We start from the raw sequence: 20,685 nt of genomic DNA on the forward strand, positions 1-20,685 counted from the left end.
GCTCGGTGTTACGTTTCCGCTGTTGTAAGAGTTGTAAAAGGTCTAATTAAGTACGCTGCGTTTTCTGTGCGCAAACAGGCGCTCCTCGAGCGCAGCCCCGCCCCTCCCACTTCTGCTGAAAGAAAGGGACTTGAGATGCTACATTTTTTATGACGAACTAGCATTTTTGTTCACAGCCCTTATTTACTGCTCCCTTCAATATGTAGCCAGACCTGTATATTTTAGCAGCTGTGTTCTGTTTCTCGGTAAGACTTCAATACTTTGCTGTTTAAGTTTTTTATGGTAGCAACGTGTTAATTTGCCTCCCAGTAGCTTGCTCACCGGGGTAAAGTTAGCAAAATAGTGGGTGGATGAACTTTAAGCTAACGTTAACATTGAAAATTAGCCCTAACAGAGCCTTACCAGCTCAGCCAGCTTACTTATCTTAATGAGATGACTGACTGTTGTTGCGGTGTCATGTAACAGTGATGTGTTTTTGACTTAAAGCTACCTGTAAATCACAGGCGCATGATTTCGGCTCCCGGTAACTTTAGTTGGTGAATCCTGATAGTGCTTAGTAACGTTACTTCCTACAGTCGATGCAATCTTTTAACTACGCTCCTTTTAATGTGTGTTTTTAATTTTTGTCTTCCAGCTCTTTCTCCCTCCTCTTAGCGTTTCATCGGCGGTGTGGCCCTGAACAAGAAAATGGATGTGTGACCTGTTCACATAGCGAGAGAGCCCGAGGTAGAGGCGTCCCATCTCTTGTTGCTGATAAGAATCAGAAGCCTAGTGAGAGGAAGTTTACAGAGCTTACAAGGTTTGTGATGATGTTGGAGGCAGAGGTGGTGGAAGATCCCGGCGCAGAGGGTAAACCAGAGTTGACGGCAGGGAGCGTGTTCAGCAACACCCCACAGGTACAAGGTGGAACATCTGTTCCTTCCCCCGTGGCCTCCCAAAACCCTGATGCCACCTCTGCAACAGAGGATGAGGAAGAGAGTGAGGATGAATCAGAAATCCTGGAGGAGAGTCCTTGTGGCCGCTGGCAGAAACGGAGAGAGGAGGTGACTGCTTGTCACACACTTCCTCTTCCACCACACACACACACATCCATTAAAAAGAGATTTCAGGTTTCACTTATTATAACGCTTTTGCCCAAAGAAAAAACCCTTTATGGTTTAATTTTTTTCTTTTTAAGCAGCCTTGTAAGTGATAATTGTAAGTGCTTTAACGCCACATATAACTGTATTACACATAAACCTGATATTTATTGTATTGTTAAACTCTCATAATGCTGAAATCAAGTATAAATAAATACATAAATACATACTGAAATGGTTCTACATTCTGTTTTATCTCTGCTGAAATATATGATCTCATGACCCGTTTTTTTCTGCCCCCCTTTATTGTAGGTGAATCAGCGTAATGTCCCTGGAATAGATACTGCATATTTGGCTATGGACACAGAGGAGGGTGTGGAGGTAGTTTGGAATGAGGTCATGATTTCCGAGAGAAAGAACTTCAAACCACTGGAGGTAAAGCCAAGTTGCAGATGAGGAATAAAACAAAAATAGTCTCTTTGCTGATTATGCGGGGCTGTCATATAATCCTAACTTGTGCTGAGATGACTGCGGAGCAGTAAACGGGACGCATTTTTCTCCATTTACTCATCGAGGGTGGGGTTCATATCAGAACGGCTCAAAGAGAAATGGCATTGCTTGTTTTCACAGATTTAACGACCCTGTCGTGTACAGAATAAAAACTAATTTAAAGATGAGTGGGGTGAAAATAAAGCTCTTATATTTGCTGCAGTGTACAGACAATTAGAGCTGCAGAGGGGTCGTTTTGTTATGTTCTCATAGGCCTCAATCGCTGAACACACAGCATCGAACTGTGCGTGTGAACCAGCTTTCTCTCCGACAAATCATTTCACATGTAAATATTTCTTAAACCAAAGCACCGTTCTTATCTATGCTGATTTTCTCAGACTATGTCATGGTTAGAAAATCTGTGGCTTCTGGTTAACGTGTTCTTGTCGAGCCACATTTTATTCTCTATGTCAGAGTCCTTCTTTTGTCTGTAAAACAGAAAAAAATAGAAGCATGTAAGTGAGAATGGTTTAGTTAAAGTATATTTAACTTAATTAAAGTGCATTATATGCGAGTGCAGATGGTAGGAGGGAAGCAAACAGTCGTTTTTTAGAGTGGGGCCAAAGTAAAGTTTTTATATTGTTCCACCGCTGAATCGTACGGTCATAAAGACAATCAGGACAATTCAACATGTATTACTTATTTCTTATCATTGTGCTAAACATCTGCCGTTTGTGCTCGGTTTTAGGAGAAAGTGAAGGCTGTATTTGATAACCTGATCCATCTGGAACATGCAAATATTGTCAAGTTTCACAAGTACTGGGCTGATACAAAGGACAGCAGGGCCAGGGTGAGCCTCATGCCTTCAAATCCTTAACTGGATGAATTGTATTACTACTTGAAATTTCCATTTGAAAATATCTCTCCATGTTTCGTGTCCTAATTTCTTTCTTCCCATAGGTGATTTTCATTACTGAATACATGTCATCTGGAAGTTTGAAGCAGTTTCTGAAGAAGACAAAGAAGAATCACAAAACCATGAATGAAAAGGTAACTTGGGTAGATCCTGTGTGTTTATTTAAAAGTTGAACAGATCAGACTGACAAAGAGTAGTTTTAATAGTTCAGGGATAATGGTTTGACATTTGGATTTTTAGGAGAAAGGAGAGGAAACTCTGGTACTACTGTACCATAGTTTGTTAATTTTGGAAGCTCTAATAAGGTTTATGATCCTACAGGCCTGGAAGAGATGGTGCACACAGATCCTGTCTGCTCTCAGGTCAGTTTCCCTCTGTCATATGTTAAGTTAGATTCATTGTTGTCATTCTCAAGAATAATATGCATAGATAAATATCCAGTTCCTAAGTGAGTACTTTATGTACCTTTGTGCTTTTTTTACATATTTCCTCACCACCCTGCTGTGCAGTTATCTCCACTCATGTGACCCACCCATCATCCACGGCAATCTGACCTGTGACACCGTCTTCATTCAGCACAATGGGCTCATTAAGATCGGATCAGGTATAGAATGATATCGGTTTCATCCCAACAGTTTAGGTAGCGGAGCTGAAGCAATGTTTATAGAGTTAAATGACACTGAATCAGGACTTTAAAGACTGTAAATTTCTCTTCACTGTTTTTTTTAATGAATTTTCTATGATTGAAGGTGCAAAATAATGATTTTGGTTGGCACTTTGAGTTGGTTTTGTCTGTCTTTTTTTCTTTCTCTTGCACAAAGCAGCCCAGCACATTCTCCAAGACCATGAATACTCTGCATAAAGCCTCACTCTGCATTTTCTCCCCTTTTGTGGTATCTGCAGTTGCTCCAGACACCATTAACAACCACGTGAAGACGTGTCATGAGAAACAGAAAGACTTGCACTTCTTTGCCCCTGAATATGGAGGTACACATGACCAGAAAGAAACTTCACTGCTTTCCTCCCAACTGTTACACTGTTTTATAAATATATATATAAATTCAGTTGGTTAAGTGGTCATCTTCCAGTCGTAAGATTGGTGGTTCGAAGCCCAGTCCCTCGATGTCATGTATGAACATGACACCTTGAACCCCACTTTTGCCCCCTGATAAGCTCACTGATGTGTGGCTGCATGTATATGATATAAATATATAATAAGAAGTTCTCTTTGAGTGTAAATGAGTGAATGAAAAACATATTGAATGTGCTTTTACGACCTGACATATGAGTGTGGACCATTAATCATTAACCATGAATTAATTTTCTTCCTTTTTTCTTTTAAATCTAGCCGATGATGATGTCACCACATCTGTAGACATCTACTCGTTTGGCATGTGTGCCTTAGAGGTGAGTCGGGGCCAGTAATGCATCGCATTATAGACTGAGCCATTTCTCAAAGCGGTCAGTTAACTTATGCTGATGTGCTGCAGATGGCACTTTTGGAAATTCAGGGGAATGGAGACTCCTCTTATATTTCTCCGGAAGCCATCAATAATGCCATACAGTTGCTGGAGGATCCACTGCAGAGGGTGAGATGCAGAGTTTACATGTTCCTGACTCCCTTGAATTATATCCTATAAAGCTTTGTGTGTACAATAAATATGTGCTGTTCTTCACAGGCACTTTCAGTTTATATAAGCAATATGATTGTTCACAAGTGCCTAACCAAGATGTTTGTTTTTGTAGGAATTAATCCAAAAGTGTCTTGAACTTGATCCCAGCACAAGGCCTACAGCCCGGGAGCTGCTGTTTAACCAAGCTCTCTTTGAAGTGCCCCTCTTAAAACTGTTGGCTGCACATTGTATTGTCAGCCACCAACGTGAGTCCTATACACACACACATAACACATTAGTTATATTAGTTATACATCCAATAGTTCTAGATTAATTTGCATGCTTGGTCATTCAGGAGCATTTTGATTTGTGTTCAACAGAGAGAATTGTATTTCTCTGAAATCCAACTGCTCTGTGCTAAGTTCCACACGCCTTGAAGTTTGTTCACATGAGACTTTACAAATCTAAGCTGTGCTGCCATGTTCTTTTTTGTCTTTTTCTAATTGTACTGGCACAAATCTTAGCATTTAGCATGCTAACTGAATGCTAACTGGTGTCTCTGAGTCAGAGACGTAACCGTTAGATTTTGCAGTTTCTCTTATCACTGCACAGTTTGACCTTGGGGTGAAGATGCATTGAATGTTTTACTCTCGTGAATAATCTTTCTCACTGTAGAATGATAGACTCCAAATGGTTTGGAAATGGCTTGATAACCCCTTTAGAGTTTGATGGGCAAGCAGCAAATGCTAATCTAAGACCACTGCTCACGTCTTTGCTGCTTGGCATTGAGTTAACACACACTTGAATGCTTCAGACCAGCAAACTGCTGAAACTTCTTCTTTAATGGAGATGCTCACACTTGTTGATGATGTATACATACCACATGTTGTTGTCCATCTTAAGCTGTTTTTACTTATTTTGACCTGGTAAGGACGAGACTTTTTTGACTTTTGTTTTCATTATGTCCTGATATGTAAAACCTTGACACTGAAAGAGGGTTTTTATTTATTTTTTACATGTCTGCCCACCAAACCCTACAGAAAGCTTTGTGATTTATAAAAGTGGTTCTTCATAGTTGTTTTGGAGTAGCCCGTAGATGCGGATATATTTTTTGGAATCTGGTGGAATGTGAAGCTTAACCTCAGATGGATGCCAACGTAGCTGGATGTTTGCGTTGGTTTTCATTGGCTTACAACATTAATAACATTTTCAAATCAAAATTTGTGAGCTGCTTATGCATATTTCCCACCTTGGCTTAGCTGTCTCTTTTTGTAAAGGCAGTAAATACACATGTATTTACACATGTATTTACAGCAGTTTGACCTCGGATAGCGCCAGAGCCCCGGTTTAGACCTTTTCTGCCTCTGGAAAATCGAGTGTAATGACACAAGTGTTTATTTTGATAAAAAATGCATCCGTGTCATAAGTCACCGATTTTATTGATTTTCAGACATGATTCCTGAGAATGCCCTTGAGGAGATAACCAAGAAGCTTGACCCTAATTTGGTCCTTGCTGTGACTAAAGAGGATGTTCAGCTCAAGTAAGTGCCCGAAGCTGCTCAAGCGAGAGTCAGGGTCATATACATGAAAACAGTATCCATTCAGACTCAATTATATCCCACAGAACACAAAAACTTCAATTTAATGCAGACATGCAATAAGGAATAATGTTTTTATATAGGTTAGATATTGGAATAATCTTGTTTTTTCATAGGCTGTCGCAGTTTCCTGCGTTGGAACTTGACAAATTCCTGGAGGATGTGAGGTAAGAATCTACTCGTGAATAAAAACAAAGGTCCAGTTGAATTATCGTTCAGGAAGATTTTTAAGGAAGAGTGAAATTACCCAGAAGCATCTAAGCAGCAGCTATGATAAGGTCTATTCAAATTCTCTAAATACATACAAAGGAAAGGAGCCTCAGTGCTTCCTTTATTATCTCCTTTAGCATAGGAAGCACTAAAACAGCCTGGATGAAAGAAAGGAGATAATTCCGTTCCACAGTTCCTTGTGGCCGGAGCTTTCATAGCATTTCATGTGATTGTATTTATCGATTATATTCTATTTGTATTTATTCAGTTGTACTAACTGTGATTTGTGTGGACAAATATGAGGACAACATGATAATGAGCAGCTTTTGACAGCAATGTTTTTCACCTTTGTGTCTTTTTCTGTCCTTTTTGTATAACCAACCTTAAATTAAGTAATATTTCATATCTTATTATACTAAAATGAGATATAATATTGTTTTTGATATTTTTTGGGGGTAGCATTTATTTAACGATGTGATAAGATTGCATTGGAAGAACCATTGAAACCACTTTCTGCAGAATATTTGCAGTGCTGCTGACCCACATTACAGCATCAAATTCTCATGGCAGCATGGCTGTTTCTCCTTAAGTCCTAATGAATTTGTTTTACCGTCTTTTCTTAACCCCTTTTCCCAACAAGGTGGAGAAAAAAGCTTAGAATCAGACAATTGTGTGTCACCAAGTACACTCAGTCTGTTGAAATGCCAAACGTACACACTTTAGCCACTTGGGGGCAGTATTGAGCAACCTAACATACAGATGCAAGGCCTGAAGTATTTATCCTGCAACCCAAACAGATTTTGTGGTTTTAAGTATTATGAATACAGATTTGTTGTTGTTGTTGTTTGTCATCTGTTGTCATTTGGCCACAACAATCGCCCCTAATTTCTCTTTTATTCTGAACTTTTATATCACAAACTTTTCAAACCTCTCCCCCCCCTTCATTCCCTCACACTAACTTGTGATCCCGCATATCTCGCCTTGTCTCTACTGCCCCGGTTGGATCAGGAATGGTATTTATCCAATGACAGCATTTGGGGTGCCCTGTCCACAGCAGGCTCAGCAGGAGACTGTTAAATCTCCTGAGGTCGTCCCCTTGGTCAAATCCCCCACACCTGAACCGGCAGAGCTGGAGACACGAAGGGTGTGTACAACAAGTTATCACACAAGTTATCCTGATAGCAGTGTCTCCTAAGTAATAGACATATATATTGCACGATTGCTACGGAAGTTGCAATTATTTTATTTTTTAAATCATACTAACAGCAGAATAAATGTTCTTCTCCTACAGGTCATTCATATGCAGTGTAACTTTGAACCTGTAGAGGAGGGAGCAAAGTATCATGTAAGTCTTGGTTAAAACACTAATAGGTGGATTACCTGTTGTTTAATTGATGTCTAATGAACCATTTCAGTTCCTCTCGTTGACCAACAACATTCTAACAGATTTTAAAGTGTTATTAATCATCCGTTTCTCTCCTTGAAGGTAACGTTACTGCTGAAACTGGAAGATAAACTGAACAGACATCTAAGCTGCGACATGTTACCTCGTAAGAGCAACCCTACATCATCAGTTTTACATTACACTCTGACACATGCCGTGAGCTCAGAGTCCAGTCTTTGAAATGAACACCTGACGTTTTGAGGATGAATGGGATTCTCAGGGAAATTTTAATACAAAAGCAATGAACTTTGGGGGTAACATCGGAGCCGTGTTTCATAAATAATTGGTATTTAGATTTAAAAAGTAAAGACATCTGTTTAGGAACACAGCTTTGATTAAGTTGTTAGTGGCATAAATTACTGGAGGTGATGATAAATGAAAATGTTATGAACTTTCTTCCAGATTTTACCAAATAGTTTTGATAAGCAGCACTTCTCCATGTCCATGTCTGCTTTTTTTTTTAATTGTTTTTAGGCATGTCAGACAGAGAGAGTGAGGTTTCAGAGGGGGAGCTTTAGTGGTGTCACAAAATGCAGAATGCAAGACTATTTTAGGCCGAGAGACACGCGGCCGCTGGTGTGCAAAGAAAACCTTGTACTTTCATTTTGAAAGATTAGTTGCGTCCTGGAAACTTTGCCTTTTAATAACATGTCTTCATTATATTTTATGAAAATGTTCATATTTCTGTACAAAGTCTTTGGCATTTGTTCAAAAGTACCCCGAAATCAGTCTTTTCATTTCACATCTTTGTCACAGAACAGAGAAAAAGATCATCTGAAGGGAAGGCGAATGAGGACACAACCGGTCTCAATAATGCAGGCAGCATTATCTAATGCAGATGCACACATACTTATGGCAGGCATTTCTAATGTTGCAGACGTATGGGGAATGTCAGGATTGTGAGAAGCTGCAGCTGACAGCTGTCGGCTCCTCTGCATTTCTCTTTTTCACACACACACACACACACACACACACACTCTTTCTCTCACGCTTCCATATGTCCAATCACTTGACGTTATCTCTTCTGCTTTCTCTCCTCTGCTGCCTCTCACACCGTATGTCTTCCCTTGCACGCTCACACCCTAGTTCTGCTGAGATACATACCTTAATATCATTCCAAACACCCCCCCCACACACACACACTAATCAGTCTCTTAAACACACCCTGTCCACTTTGTAAATAGACCCTCTTGCTGATATCGGGATATTCTTTGAAGGCTTCCTTATCGACACACCAAAGTTCAAAGTCACACTGTGCACAGCCAGAGGCTGACTGAGTCACTCAAATTTCACCCCTTAGGCCTCTTTTTTTTCTTTCTTTCTTTTTTTTTTTTTTTTAAACCTACATTCTAAAGAATGCGTTCAAAACAAGCTTGTTCTCTGTCCAAACTGGATAATAACTGATAATGTTAGTTGATTTTACATCAGCGAAGGCAGAAAGGCTACTTGGAAGTCTCACCTGCACCTTGTATATCAGACCACTTGTGATGCAGCTCTGGTCTTTGATGTCTTTGCCACATTTCTGCTACAGTTATAAACTGACAGCTTGTTTTAAAAAAACGTGACAGCTCCTCTGCTTACTAGGCACCGGCAAAGAAAGTCTCAGTTTGGGACATTAACAAAATTGAAAGCATAAGTGTACTAGCATTAGATGCTTCTATTTGCTGAAATAGGAGTGAGAGGGATTAGTCATTTTTCATAGGTGTATCCTGCCACTCGCCTTGTGGCAGCTGGGCCGGGCTCCATTTCATACATTTACAGCCCTTTGTGTTACACCTGTAGCTAAGTTTGTTTGTATCTTCCGTGCTAAAGACAGCATCTTACACTTCCTTTATATAAAAAGTCAAATGACTTTCAGTGAGAAGAAAGATCCATTTAGAACCATTAAGAAGCCGTGCCGCTGCATCGCTGCATTCTTATTGACATGGCCTTTTTTTTTTTTGTTGTTAATTTTACAGGCAGGTATGATCTTAACACATTACTTATTTACAATTTTTTTGGGGGGGGGGTACAAAAAAAAACAAACGACAAAATTAGGCTTTTGGTAAAAGACGGGGCCCATTTGAACAATTGATTGATTGACTCTATAAAGATGTTAATTCTGAAAGGAAAAAAATGAAGTTGTTGGGACGTTCCAGACAGATGAGAGAGGGAGGCCCAGACTGTTTGTTACAGGGTAACGAGAAATATTTCAAAAGACGACATGTTTTAAGAGATCGTAACCAGGACAGATTAATTATTATCCATCCTGCTGGATGAGTACTCTTCTTCTTTTTCATTTTTTTTATTGAAATACAATACTTATAATTAGCTATACTACAAAATAGCTCCAGAGATGCTGTAAGGTGGGATTTGGACGATGTATTCTGTATGTACCTTAACCCAACACGTGTCAGGTGTGTGTAGGTGTGTGTAGGTGTGTGTGTGTGTGTGTGTGTGTGTGTGTGTGGTAGAGTCCATGTAAAAGTGACCTTAAAATGATCAGCCACTAACTGTGTAGGTGGTGTGTGTTTCAGACGAGAGTGTTCAAAAGTTGGCTGGAGAGTTGGTGCAGCTGGGCTTAATCAGCGAGGTGGGTGTTCTTCTGTGTTTTAATAGAGATCCAGTTTGACTGTGTGATGCTGTAGATGCGATGAGTAGATGAAATGACTCACACAAATTCTCAACCCTAACCAGGCGTTCAAGCCTTAAAGAGCATTTTGTAAGGTCACTGTTACATTTATGTGCCCTGATGCCCTCACTTTATCCTTAATGCCTCCATCAGTTTTGATTGAAGCGTAAAACAGTTTTGTCTTTATTATCCGAGTTTTTTTTTTGTTTTGTTTTTTCTGAAGATCCTGAACTGTTTAAAATGTGTGTTTGCCCTCCACAGGTGGACCAGCTCGCAATATCCTCACTGCTCGAAGAAACATTGAACCAGACGCTTCACTAGCAAGTCTCCTTAGAAGTACACTCTCCAGCTTGATATGCGCTCCCTTTAGATACACGATACTGTCATTTCTTTTCTTTTTTTTCTTTTTTTTTTCATTTGGTGGTGATGTGACCAAAGGAGTGGAGCTCCCCTTTCATCGGGGGGAAATAAAACTACCTTAAAGCACACAAAACTAATCATAAGGCCAGAAAACTCCAAAGAAACCACCTGCTGTGACTTCTTTTTTTTATTTTAAAAGAAAGAACATTCATTCATTCTTTTATTTGTGGCAATATTTTAAATGAGTTGACTATTATGTAGGGGTTAAGTCTAATAGTTAGGTGACCTGTATTAATGCTGTACTTGGTCCCAGTAGTAAGGATTAGATTACATTAAAACCAATTGTTTCCTCGAGTGTATTTTGTTTACATTTGGAATTGCCTCGTCTGTCTTTGTCCTTTAGAGAAGCTGGTTTGAAACATCCCAGAGAACTGATTCTCTCCTTCACAGGAGTAGCACAGCAAACTCTCTGGTGTTCTTAGATTTTAATGGCAGCGTCTAAACCTCATAATGATCAGAAAAGCCAGGACACTCCACTCCTTTCTGCATCCTCGCTTCACTTCCCTCTCCTAATTTGGCTCATTTTGTTGTGCGCTGTATAGCGTTCCCGATTTTTGAATCTGCCTGCTCGGTTAAACATGAGCCGTAGTTTCTAAACTGCGTTCAACTTTCTCACTTGACTTTATTATTTAAAACATTCAGAATTCAAACAGCCTTTGATATAGAGAAAAGAAAAAAAAATGAATGTGCGCTTTTGCATTTTGGAAAAGGAATCTCATCATTTTTCTTTGCCCGGTTACAATTTGCTTATTTTTGAGGTACTGTGAACTCAACGAATTTCTGTTTCGTGTCTTTTAGATATTTCCTGCTTTAGTGTCAACATACATGTGTTAATGTCCTCTTTGATATTGTTTTTATTATTTTATTCCATTTACGATTCGCTGCTTGTTGAGTTCATATGTTCAGTACACACACATGTTTACTGAGGTCGGCTGCCATATCGTGCTTTAAGTGGACAGCCTTCTCCTGATAGGTCAGTGTTGGTTATATGTAACAGATACTGCACCCCAAGTGTTTTTCTTTACTTGTGTCCCTGTTGTTTCCTGTGGTTTTACACAGCGACCACGCTGAGAGTCTGAGCCGACACAAAGTTTCACGTTTTTTTTTTTCTGTTCTTTTTTTTGCTAACTGACAGTTTGGTTGTTCAAACACTTGATTACGGTATCTTGGTTCATACAGGTCTTGATGAGACCTGGATTAAGATCAGGGAGTTTATAGTGGCCTTTTTGTGATATTTTGGCTCTTCATGGATTACTGGTACTACTGTGTCTGGGATCTCATTACAATTCAGGACCTTTTAAAAAAAAAAAAAAGCAGTGATTATGCACAGAAAATTAAAACAAAAGTTCTCATTGTGTAGAAAAATGTCAACAATTCAGATGTGGTTGCATGGGATATTTTCCCATATCTGCTATTTTATTGAAATCATACTTGTCATGTAATTACCGAATAACTAAAAACTGTTTGAGCTGTCAGACTGAGTGTTGCTCTGATGCTGGTGGTTGAATTGCAATGCTATACTGTACAACTCACTGTTTTTTTTTTTTGTTTTTTTTAATGTTTTCCAGCTACTGTTCCTCTCCATCTGGCACCTGTAGTCCGTCTTATTGCATTGTTTACTTTCATTTGTCTGTATGTCTTGTAAACTGCTAAGATTGTATTTTCCCAAAGATGTGCTCAGTTCAGCCTGAGGAATGTAAATGAACCACCTCTAGCACAGAAGTGGTTCAAACCAACCACTGTGACCACCAGAGCTTTATATGAACTCTGTGCAGCCCCCCCGCCCCCGACTCTCTTTACTTTCTTTCCACCCCATTTATTGGTGGTGATGAAACTGGTTATTAAATAATCGCACAGGGTTTGTGGCTCTAGCCTGTTACTCCATGAGCTTTCTGTTATATTCCGAAACTCTTGGGTTTTGTATATGAAACGAATGTCAGTAAATGCGCGTTTCCTTGCTGAGACTTGTGTCCTGACAAAAATCAAAGTAAGAATGCTTGTTCTTGCAAATAAACGTGTCGACTGCTCCACTTTGTTGATTTGAGTAGCTTAATTGCAGACCCATTGGAGAAACGCATCCACAGGTGTGACGAATGATGCAACAAAGGCGCCCGTGTCTGTTCTGAAATGGCAGCGGTTTCGAAGAGCTGTATTCAAATCTGTACGTGGAGCAGATGGCAGCGTCCAGCGAGCCACAGGTGAGTCTGGTGACGTCATACAGGAAGTGGACAGTGGGGGCGTCCGTGTAGGTAGGAGTTGTTGAACGGTTTGTTCGAAAATTGTGGATATAGTTGGGTTCAGGGGAAAACTGAAGTCCCGGCAGTAAGATGTGCAGCTTCGGTGAGTGGTTCAACACATCTTACAGGTGCTGAAAAACTGAGCAAGGCCTCGTGTTATTGGCGAAATGTCGCGAGCTGTGCTCCAGCATTAACCTCCATGGGTGTCAGTGACCATGGGCCTACAAGCGCTGCAAGAACTCACTTTGGAAACCGAATGATTTGTTGGTTACCTCGCTTTTATACGGTTTATGTGAACATGAAATATGTAGCCAACTCAACAGAAAGTTACAGACAATTTGAACATTGGAGGAAAAGAAAAAAAGACTTCCCTCAGCCACTACCGCTTCTCTTCGACTCGGCAGTCAGTGCAGCCTCCATCCATCAGCGCGTGCTAAGATGAAGAATAGCGTTCTGTATTGTATTTATCTTAAAATGTTACAATTCTGTCAAGATAGTCTACATGTATATTGGGTGAGAAAGACTTGCATAGGAAAGAAAATGAAGGTTAATAACTTTTTTTTAACATATTTTACCATGTATAAACTTTTCACATGAGCCTATGATTGATATTTCAACTTGGGGAATTTGCAGGTAAAAGAGTCAGACACGTATGTACATGTACAGTAATGCATAGAGAAAGTTAAGTAGTGTAGTTGTAAAATAAAAGAAAGGAAATAAATGATGCAGCAGATGATCATTGGACTGCCAACAGACACACAGAGCTGATTTTAGCTCAGTGTTGCTATATTGTGCTGTGTCAAGTCAGTAGAAATAGAGCTGTGATTACTGTTTTCTAGCAGAGAGCACTGATAAGCTATTAGATCAATTGATAAATCAACAAATTGTGCATCCTGTCCTCACATTATAGTTTGTCTTTCTGTCATCCAGATAAAGACAAAGGGCCAGGGAGGCTAATGAAAAAGGGATTAACTCTGATCCTGATTGGCCATATTAACTTCATCTTTGGTGCTATTGTCCATGGAAGCGTTCTCCGCCACATTTCCAAACCCAGCCAGCATATTAGTACTGAATACACGGTCGCCAACATCATCTCTGTCACATCTGGCCTGCTGGTGAGTCATATCTTTAGAATTTCCTTTCCTCTCTTCCAAAATCAACTCAGTTGTAGCGATATGTAAAATGTGAACATTTAAAGTTGTTTTATGACTAAGACTGATCCCTTTAACCTGCATTAACCTCAGCAATCCTCTTTGTTCTGTACATCCCGGGCTCATAGTGCATATGCTCATGTGGCGCAGTAAAAGCGTTGTGTCTTTCTCTGCAATCAAGACTGAACTTGCCTGTCAAACAGGAGCAAGCTCTTCAAACCAATCCGTAATCCCTCTAGGATAGGCCTTATTATATCCATCTATCATATGAACTGACATGTCAGTGATGAGATGGCGTTAATTTTCCCTTTTCTTTCAAATGGCCTCCAAGCGAGATAATGGCAACTGTTTATAAGAACAGTAGAAGAAACGCATGAGATTATAAGATATCTATGCGTATAACTTGCTTTACTTTGTCATAGCATCAGTTCCTTTTATTGTGCATGAGGTCGTTTTAGGACAGTCTGACATCACTGGTGCCCGGATTACTTCTCAGAGCACATAAGTTCAATCAATCTTTATTTGTATAGCACTTTTTATACAAAATATGTTTCACAAACTGCTTTACAGAGGCAATAAAAACAGCGAGGATAGAACAAGATAGCCCCACCCAAACCCACAAGCATATACATATCGACATCTTCCACAGAACACAAACCTGCACACGTGGACTTATAAATGTGAGTGCGATGGTGCTTTCAGAAAGCTCTACCTTAAGCCCCGCTGTCAGTGTTCAGGAAAAATAGAAAATAATAAGATTGGAATTATAAATGAATAAGCACTACCTTGTTCCCCTTTACAGAGCATAGCCTCTGGGATTATTGCCATCGTGGTGTCAAGGAACCTTCATGAGCTTAAACTGGTAAGCGTTTAACTTCCTGTTTTTGTTTTTTTTTCTTAATCGTTTCCTCTGTGGATGAAGTTGCCTTTGTGTCTTCAGCAAATAGGTCTTTTGATTTCATCATTCCTGAACACCTTGCTCTCAGCGGCGTGCTTCACCGGGCTCCTCTTGGCCATCTGTGTCACCATCGCCAACAACGGGAAGGGTTTGTTGTTTGGATGCAACGACACGGTGGTGCCCATCAATGCTCGGTCACCTATCAGCCCCCAGTGTGCATTTGATACCACACGAATCTATGTGAGTTTTGCTCTTTTTTTTTTTTTTTTTTCTCTCTCCAGTTTGTTCTTAAGGATGCAACACTTCAAGGTGAAAATTTGATATTCTGGGGAAAAGATTAGAGAAGAAATGGTGAAAAGTGTTACTTGATTTGACTCTTCCTGTGTCTCAGGACACCACCCTGGCTCTGTGGATCCCTTGTGCTGTGTTGTCGGCAGCTGAGGCCGGACTGTCATTGTGGTGCTTCATTGTTGGACTGACTCTCAGAGGGCTGGCACCCTGTGGGAACAGTTACATCAAAGAGCAGGTGTGTGTGTGTGTGTGTGTGTTCGTGTGGGGCAGCCGGATGTGCTTGAGGGGTGTAACTGTGCTGTGTGTCTGTCTGAATCTGTGTCTGACTCAGACATGCTCACACATTTAACTTATTCAAACTTGGGACATTCCATGTCATATCAACCGGGGGGGGGTTAAAGTTGCTGAAATGAATTTGATATCAGAGCTCTCGCACTGTAAGGCGAGACATTACTGGCTAAACTATCATTTTTCAGCGCATCAGTCAGTTTTTACATGTTTGGTTATTTTTGCTTGCATTACGCGTTCTTTTTCAGACTGTTGAAGTAAATAGTTTATATTACACTGATCTTTAGAGTCGGTGAACATTTTATTTGGTCGTTTAAATAAAACGTTTCAGAATGTGCAATGCAAAAGTGGAACAATTTGATTTTGGTGGAAGTCGTGAATTCAGAAAAATCTCAGTGACCTCTGCAAGTCGAAAACCTTCTACTGTTCTCCTGCAGTGTCGGCAAACATTTTTCCTCCCGTGTGTTTTATCACTCCGACATTTATAAAGGTTTATTTCCAGGTGAGAAGTGATTATCAGAATATAGTATCAAAGAATTAAGCTTTTGTAAGCCTGATAGTTTAGCTCCTGTAGGAAAATGTTCCATTATTAACGCTACAGTAAGTGTTTGTGGGATTTTATTTGAATTTTAGTTTCTTTTAACATCTCTGCAATGTGAGATTATTTTTATCACACAGCCTTACAAACCATTTTGTTTTCCAGATTAAAGTCCCTAAATGGCACCTACATATGTTTTCTGCAAAGGAAAAACAGTAAATATTAGCAAGATGAACTTTTTTGAGCAGCAGGTTTGTAGAATTTGCAACTTAACCCCTTTGTACGGTGCGTTTTGATTGGTATTTGGGTGCTTATCTGTCATACAGATACTGTTGCTCGCTCGGTGATGGCCACACAAACCAAAGCAGCGCAGACTCATCAGTTCCTGTGTTTTCTTTCTTTCTTTCGGTCATTCAGGTAAAGGAAGAGGCTGAGTGCTCGCCTCACAGCCGCCGCCTGATTGAACGGCCCTTGAATCCTGAAGCATGAACGAAGAGCAGGAAGTGCAGCAAATGCAGCTAAATCCAAAAAGGGCTTCATTGTATTTGTGTCCTGACTGATGCATTTCCCTGTTGTCAGTTAAGTGAGCGTCCCTGTACCGATGCAGTATAGAAACTGCATCAGGACATTTATACCTACAATCACAATCAATGATGAACTGATTACGCCGACACACATGGGAACCAGAAAAAAGAAAAAACCCTAATATTTCAGTCTTTTGTGCCATTGCAAAGATTCGATGTTTAAATACGAGTCCGAATGCCACAGTATTGTGTCAAATATCCTTTCAGTCTCCTCAGTTTGATTCCTTTTCCGTTTGTTGGGCGGTAACATAATGTGTTATGCTTTGCATACCTTTTAGTATGAAGAAGTATTTTTTTTTAATCTACGTTTTTATCGTCTTACTGCCGGTCGACATTCAGAACCACTCCATCATCTCTGAGGTGGATTCAACAGACTGTGTTTGCCTAAATTCCACTTTGATGCCCAAAAACATGTGGAGCCACCTAAATATTACAGTTCTGTGATTTGTTATGTATTTCGTCATTTAATGGTTTATATTTATACCATGAATGAATTTTAATTGGTGTACTTTTAGTGTTTAGCTCGAAACTAAATCAGATAAGCTCCACAGCAGTTCTTTAAGATGCAGTTCAGATAACTTTTAGGTATCTACGTTTAGTTTCTGCTGCAACTTGCTGCCGTTGGCAAACCATTGGCCTGCTGAACACGCCTCAGGTACAATTTTGCCTGATTGCTTAAGTTTTTATTTTTCTATCTACATTATTACTTGTCAGATTTGTGCAACATCGTGTTGAGTGTGTGAAAATGTTCTTCAGAGGATTAAACTGGAGTATGATTATCAAGCTTTATATATTGTCTCTTTTTTTTTGCCTTTGGTTAGACAATTTAAGTGATTAATCAAAACTGGTCAAATTGAAAGATGTTTAGGAAATATGCTCCGAATTTCCCAAATTAGGAAATAATCTGAATCGCAGAATTGCTGTGTATGCATTGAGTGCATGTGTGCATGTGTGCATGTACAGAGCTGTGAGTTAATGTTAAGTGGGGTCACGTTAAGAGGTTAAACCAGAATGTGGGCCAGCAGCCTCAGCTGTCACAGCCACGGACCCCCCACAACTCCATGACACAGAGTCGGATCATGAAACGATTAATGTAGTGTCGTGCTCAATCGTTTGGAAGAAAATCATAGCACACAGTACTAATCCTGAGGCTGTAGGGATAAATACTGACTGGTATAGTCACAACAAGGAAGCGTCTGATATCACATTGCAGAACTGTGAATGTTTTTCAAATGACAAGATTAATTCCAAGTTAAATGTAGGCCTAACTGTGAGCTGAATATTGTGATGCTACTGAGCTTTTGCCGAGCATTCGTAAGTATTTCTCATTTATGTATTGCGGCGCATGCATGCTCATTTGGCTGCGTATACTGCTATGGGTGCCTAAATATGAGATTTATTAATGTATTAATGTTTTATTAACCACAATTCATATAGATTAAACGCAGCAAACTGTCAGAATAACAGCCTACGTTAGGCCACACGACTTTTCCTTTACTGTCAAAATGAGATCTCTAGCGGCCCGTTTTAGTTACACATTTAACACGCCCACATGCATGCATGCATGGTCCTGTGGAGTCAGTTCGCGTCTCTGCGCGGTCACGGTGAATTCCGCGGTCCCGATATGTCGGCTGCACGCTGCAACCAGCTGTGTGAACGTAGCACTGCAGTGAACGGAGCGTCCAAACAGCCCGGAATTCTTCACACAAGGTAAAGCATTTACTACCGCCGCTGTTCAGTTCGTTTAATTCAGTATTGTGGACAAGGTGGGCAGACTTGGACTATAAATTACAGAGACGGTGCTCCAACGACACGCTGCTGCTGTCTTGAGGAGACTGTGGTGACAAACGGATTGATAGACGGTGATTCTTTGGCGTCACCGCGTGTTACTCAACTGGACGCTGAAGATGCCTCAGTGAATTACACGTTTTAAAGGTCGGCGCTTTCTGTAACCAGCGAGCTTCTTTCTTTTTTCCCCCCAACCGTTTGAGCCAAAGGGCGCTAACGTAAAGGACTGCACCTCAAGGTTAATATTACGCAGGTGTTCACTTAAATGAGTAATTGATTTGATATTGTCAACACGAGCTGCGGTTGTCAGCGTTGCAGGAGGCTGAGGTAGCTCGTGCTTAACGGTCGAACTGGAGCCGTTTTTTTTTTGTTTTTTTTGACGCATTTGCAAATGAAAGCGTGGGAAATCGGTGCTCCCGTATTTGAGTAAATTTCTAAAGTTTTCCATTTAGCCACACATAAAGACACACGAGTCGCCGAGTGCGAAACATCGCAGGAGATCGTTACTGTTGCCTGGTCAACCTCACACAAACATGAGAGTGTGGGGGGGTGTCGGGTCATCTGCAGGTGTAGCGTTCACATCAGCAACTAACCGACAGTAGTCGACGGGGTTTGCTTTTAACGCCGCTTTCTGTGGCCCGCAGCATGACCCCCGCTCACTCAACGCTCATATGAGTAGATCCTCTGACTCTGAGGCAAACCAAAACACATTTTCCTAAAGAAAGTCAGCACGCTGTCAGCCAGAAAAAATATTTCTTTTCACCTGTTATATTTAAGGTGTTTTAATCCGTACTTCTGCTTGTGTCAAGAAGGGTGTGGCTGATCAGAGACAACACCAGATACAATAATCTTTAAGTAAATCTACTCTTCTTTTTTTCAACCATTAAGCCCTTCTTTGTGCTTTTAAACCTGCAGGACCTGTTTGATGGATCCAGTCCAGCGTGCCAGTTTGATGTGAGAGAGGAGATTTTGCTTTGCAGGTGAAACCAACGCCAACATTTTTGGATGGTTATGACACAAAATGAGCTGGGCAAATTTCTCAGACATCTTTGGAAATGCAGCGAGAATAGATGAAGAAATAGTGGAAGAGGAAGAAGGACAGTAACCCACAGAGGACCTCAAACAGATGGCTGATGGTGGGGCTATTATCTCAGCTTTGCTCTCTGTTTAGGGATGGACGGAGCAGAAGCAGTTGTTGACCAGGGTTGCACCAGGAGCTGGATTGACGCCATATGTTTTTTTGTTTTTTTTCCAATGAGAAAAAATTCCATCGCTGCATTTAAGTGCTCGGTGTGAGACGGCACATGAAGAGGAGCTGCCTCGCTGTCTGGGAAGACTGAAGACCGACACAAAGAACAGGTCTGTTCAGGGCCTGCAGATGAATCGGGATATTCCATGTGCAGTTCACTCTGCACGTACCGTACCAAACTTGTCGACTTCTCTCCATTTCATGTGGATTTATTGCATTTACCTTCACCACTAACTAGAAATGGAAATATTGTAAATCAGTTGGCTCTCCAGATGATGCTAATGTCATCGGTCTAAGACTCTGTGAAAATATGCCAAACGTTAAAATGCAAACACCTGTAGGAGGAGGATGCGTCAGAGACGGGTTTCCAGAAACCGTAACAACTGACTGCAGACGAACGGCTCCTGTCTGCTATTTCTTCATCCCTCTCCTGCTACTCGTCTTCTGCCTGGTTACGCCTGTTCTGTCCATTCATGTGGAGTTTATAGAAAGCCACAGCGAGTTTAGCTGCGAGCCCATCAGACTGAGGATGTGCCAGGATCTGTCTTACAACACCACCTTCATGCCCAATCTCCTAAATCACTACGACCAGCAAACAGCCGCACTGGCCATGGAGGTAGGTTTGTGTGTCACTCAGGCGAGGCATGCCCACGCACACATGGGGAAAATGGATGCTGCTGCTTTGAATAAGAGTGTGTCTGACTTCATGTTGTTGTTTGGTATACACGGCGCTGACATTTATTCTGGAGGGCGTATAAAAAAAGAAACCCATCTTCCCTCTCAGCGAATCCAAGGGTCTTGGTGACAAGGTGAGGAAATGGTAAACAACTACAAAGCAGCAAGCCTGCAGAGATTCAGCTTGTCGTGTCACGCACCTGCTGAGGACAAAAGGGTTTCGCATACAGCCTAAAGAGACTTTGTCAGGGTAGCACAAATAAGATGTATCTGAAATGGAAAAAAAACTCTTGACGAAAGTTAAAAACATTGCTCTGCTGTTAGCGTAGCCTGGAAAAATTCACCTTAGGCAAAGGATCCATCCATCAATCCATCCATGTTCTGCTGTTTATCCAGAGTCAAATGAGCTTTAGTGAGGTAGTATTTTTCTTTCACATGATCAGAACCTCTGCTGGTATATATGGAGGAGGGGGGGGGGGCACAGTACAGGTTTTCAATCAGCAAGTTCTATGCAAATGACCTGTATCCTTTATCATCAGTGTACACAGAGATGGTTTGCTCAGAAACAATGGAGGGGCCTTGTTTTACCCGGAGAGACATGGCTTG

At 40.8% G+C, this 20,685-nt stretch overlaps 3 protein-coding genes across 5 annotated transcripts in view; all 3 read left to right on the plus strand.

The window, feature by feature from the left end:
• Window positions 1-97: 97 nt before the first annotated feature.
• LOC140301733 (nuclear receptor-binding protein-like) lies at window positions 98-12,410 on the plus strand. Its single transcript, XM_072380332.1, has 18 exons — window positions 98-245; window positions 635-1,043; window positions 1,392-1,514; window positions 2,317-2,418; window positions 2,529-2,618; window positions 2,806-2,846; window positions 2,994-3,088; window positions 3,388-3,471; window positions 3,833-3,891; window positions 3,975-4,073; window positions 4,231-4,363; window positions 5,548-5,638; window positions 5,812-5,862; window positions 6,914-7,049; window positions 7,197-7,250; window positions 7,392-7,455; window positions 9,866-9,921; window positions 10,222-12,410. Exons 2-18 carry the CDS (start codon window positions 807-809, stop codon window positions 10,279-10,281), a joined length of 1,575 nt encoding a protein of 524 aa, XP_072236433.1. The 5' UTR covers window positions 98-245; window positions 635-806; the 3' UTR covers window positions 10,282-12,410.
• Window positions 12,411-12,615: 205 nt separating this feature from the next.
• On the plus strand, window positions 12,616-17,156 carry krtcap3 (keratinocyte associated protein 3). The gene is made up of 6 exons (XM_072380333.1): window positions 12,616-12,720; window positions 13,548-13,732; window positions 14,571-14,630; window positions 14,709-14,906; window positions 15,058-15,192; window positions 16,201-17,156. The coding sequence occupies exons 1-6, from the start codon at window positions 12,708-12,710 to the stop codon at window positions 16,270-16,272; spliced, it is 663 nt and encodes a 220-aa protein (XP_072236434.1). The 5' UTR covers window positions 12,616-12,707; the 3' UTR covers window positions 16,273-17,156.
• A 789-nt stretch (window positions 17,157-17,945) lies between these two features.
• The window catches only part of LOC140301744 (frizzled-3-like), a 29,308-nt gene continuing 26,568 nt past the window's right edge, over window positions 17,946-20,685 (plus strand). The window contains exons 1-2 of one of the 3 annotated variants that reach the window (XM_072380346.1): window positions 17,946-18,077; window positions 19,071-20,020. In XM_072380346.1, coding sequence (XP_072236447.1) covers window positions 19,715-20,020 — 306 coding nt within the window. In that variant the 5' untranslated portion in view covers window positions 17,946-18,077; window positions 19,071-19,714. Of the gene's footprint in view, window positions 18,078-19,070; window positions 20,021-20,685 lie in introns of those variants that run through there. The other 2 variants (XM_072380345.1, XM_072380347.1) reach the window with 2 other exon arrangements.

The sequence above is a fragment of the Leuresthes tenuis genome, unplaced genomic scaffold, assembly GCF_036924035.1.
Source record: "Leuresthes tenuis unplaced genomic scaffold, fLeuTen1.0.hap1 SCAF_2, whole genome shotgun sequence".
Classification (NCBI taxonomy): Eukaryota; Metazoa; Chordata; class Actinopteri; order Atheriniformes; family Atherinopsidae; genus Leuresthes; species Leuresthes tenuis.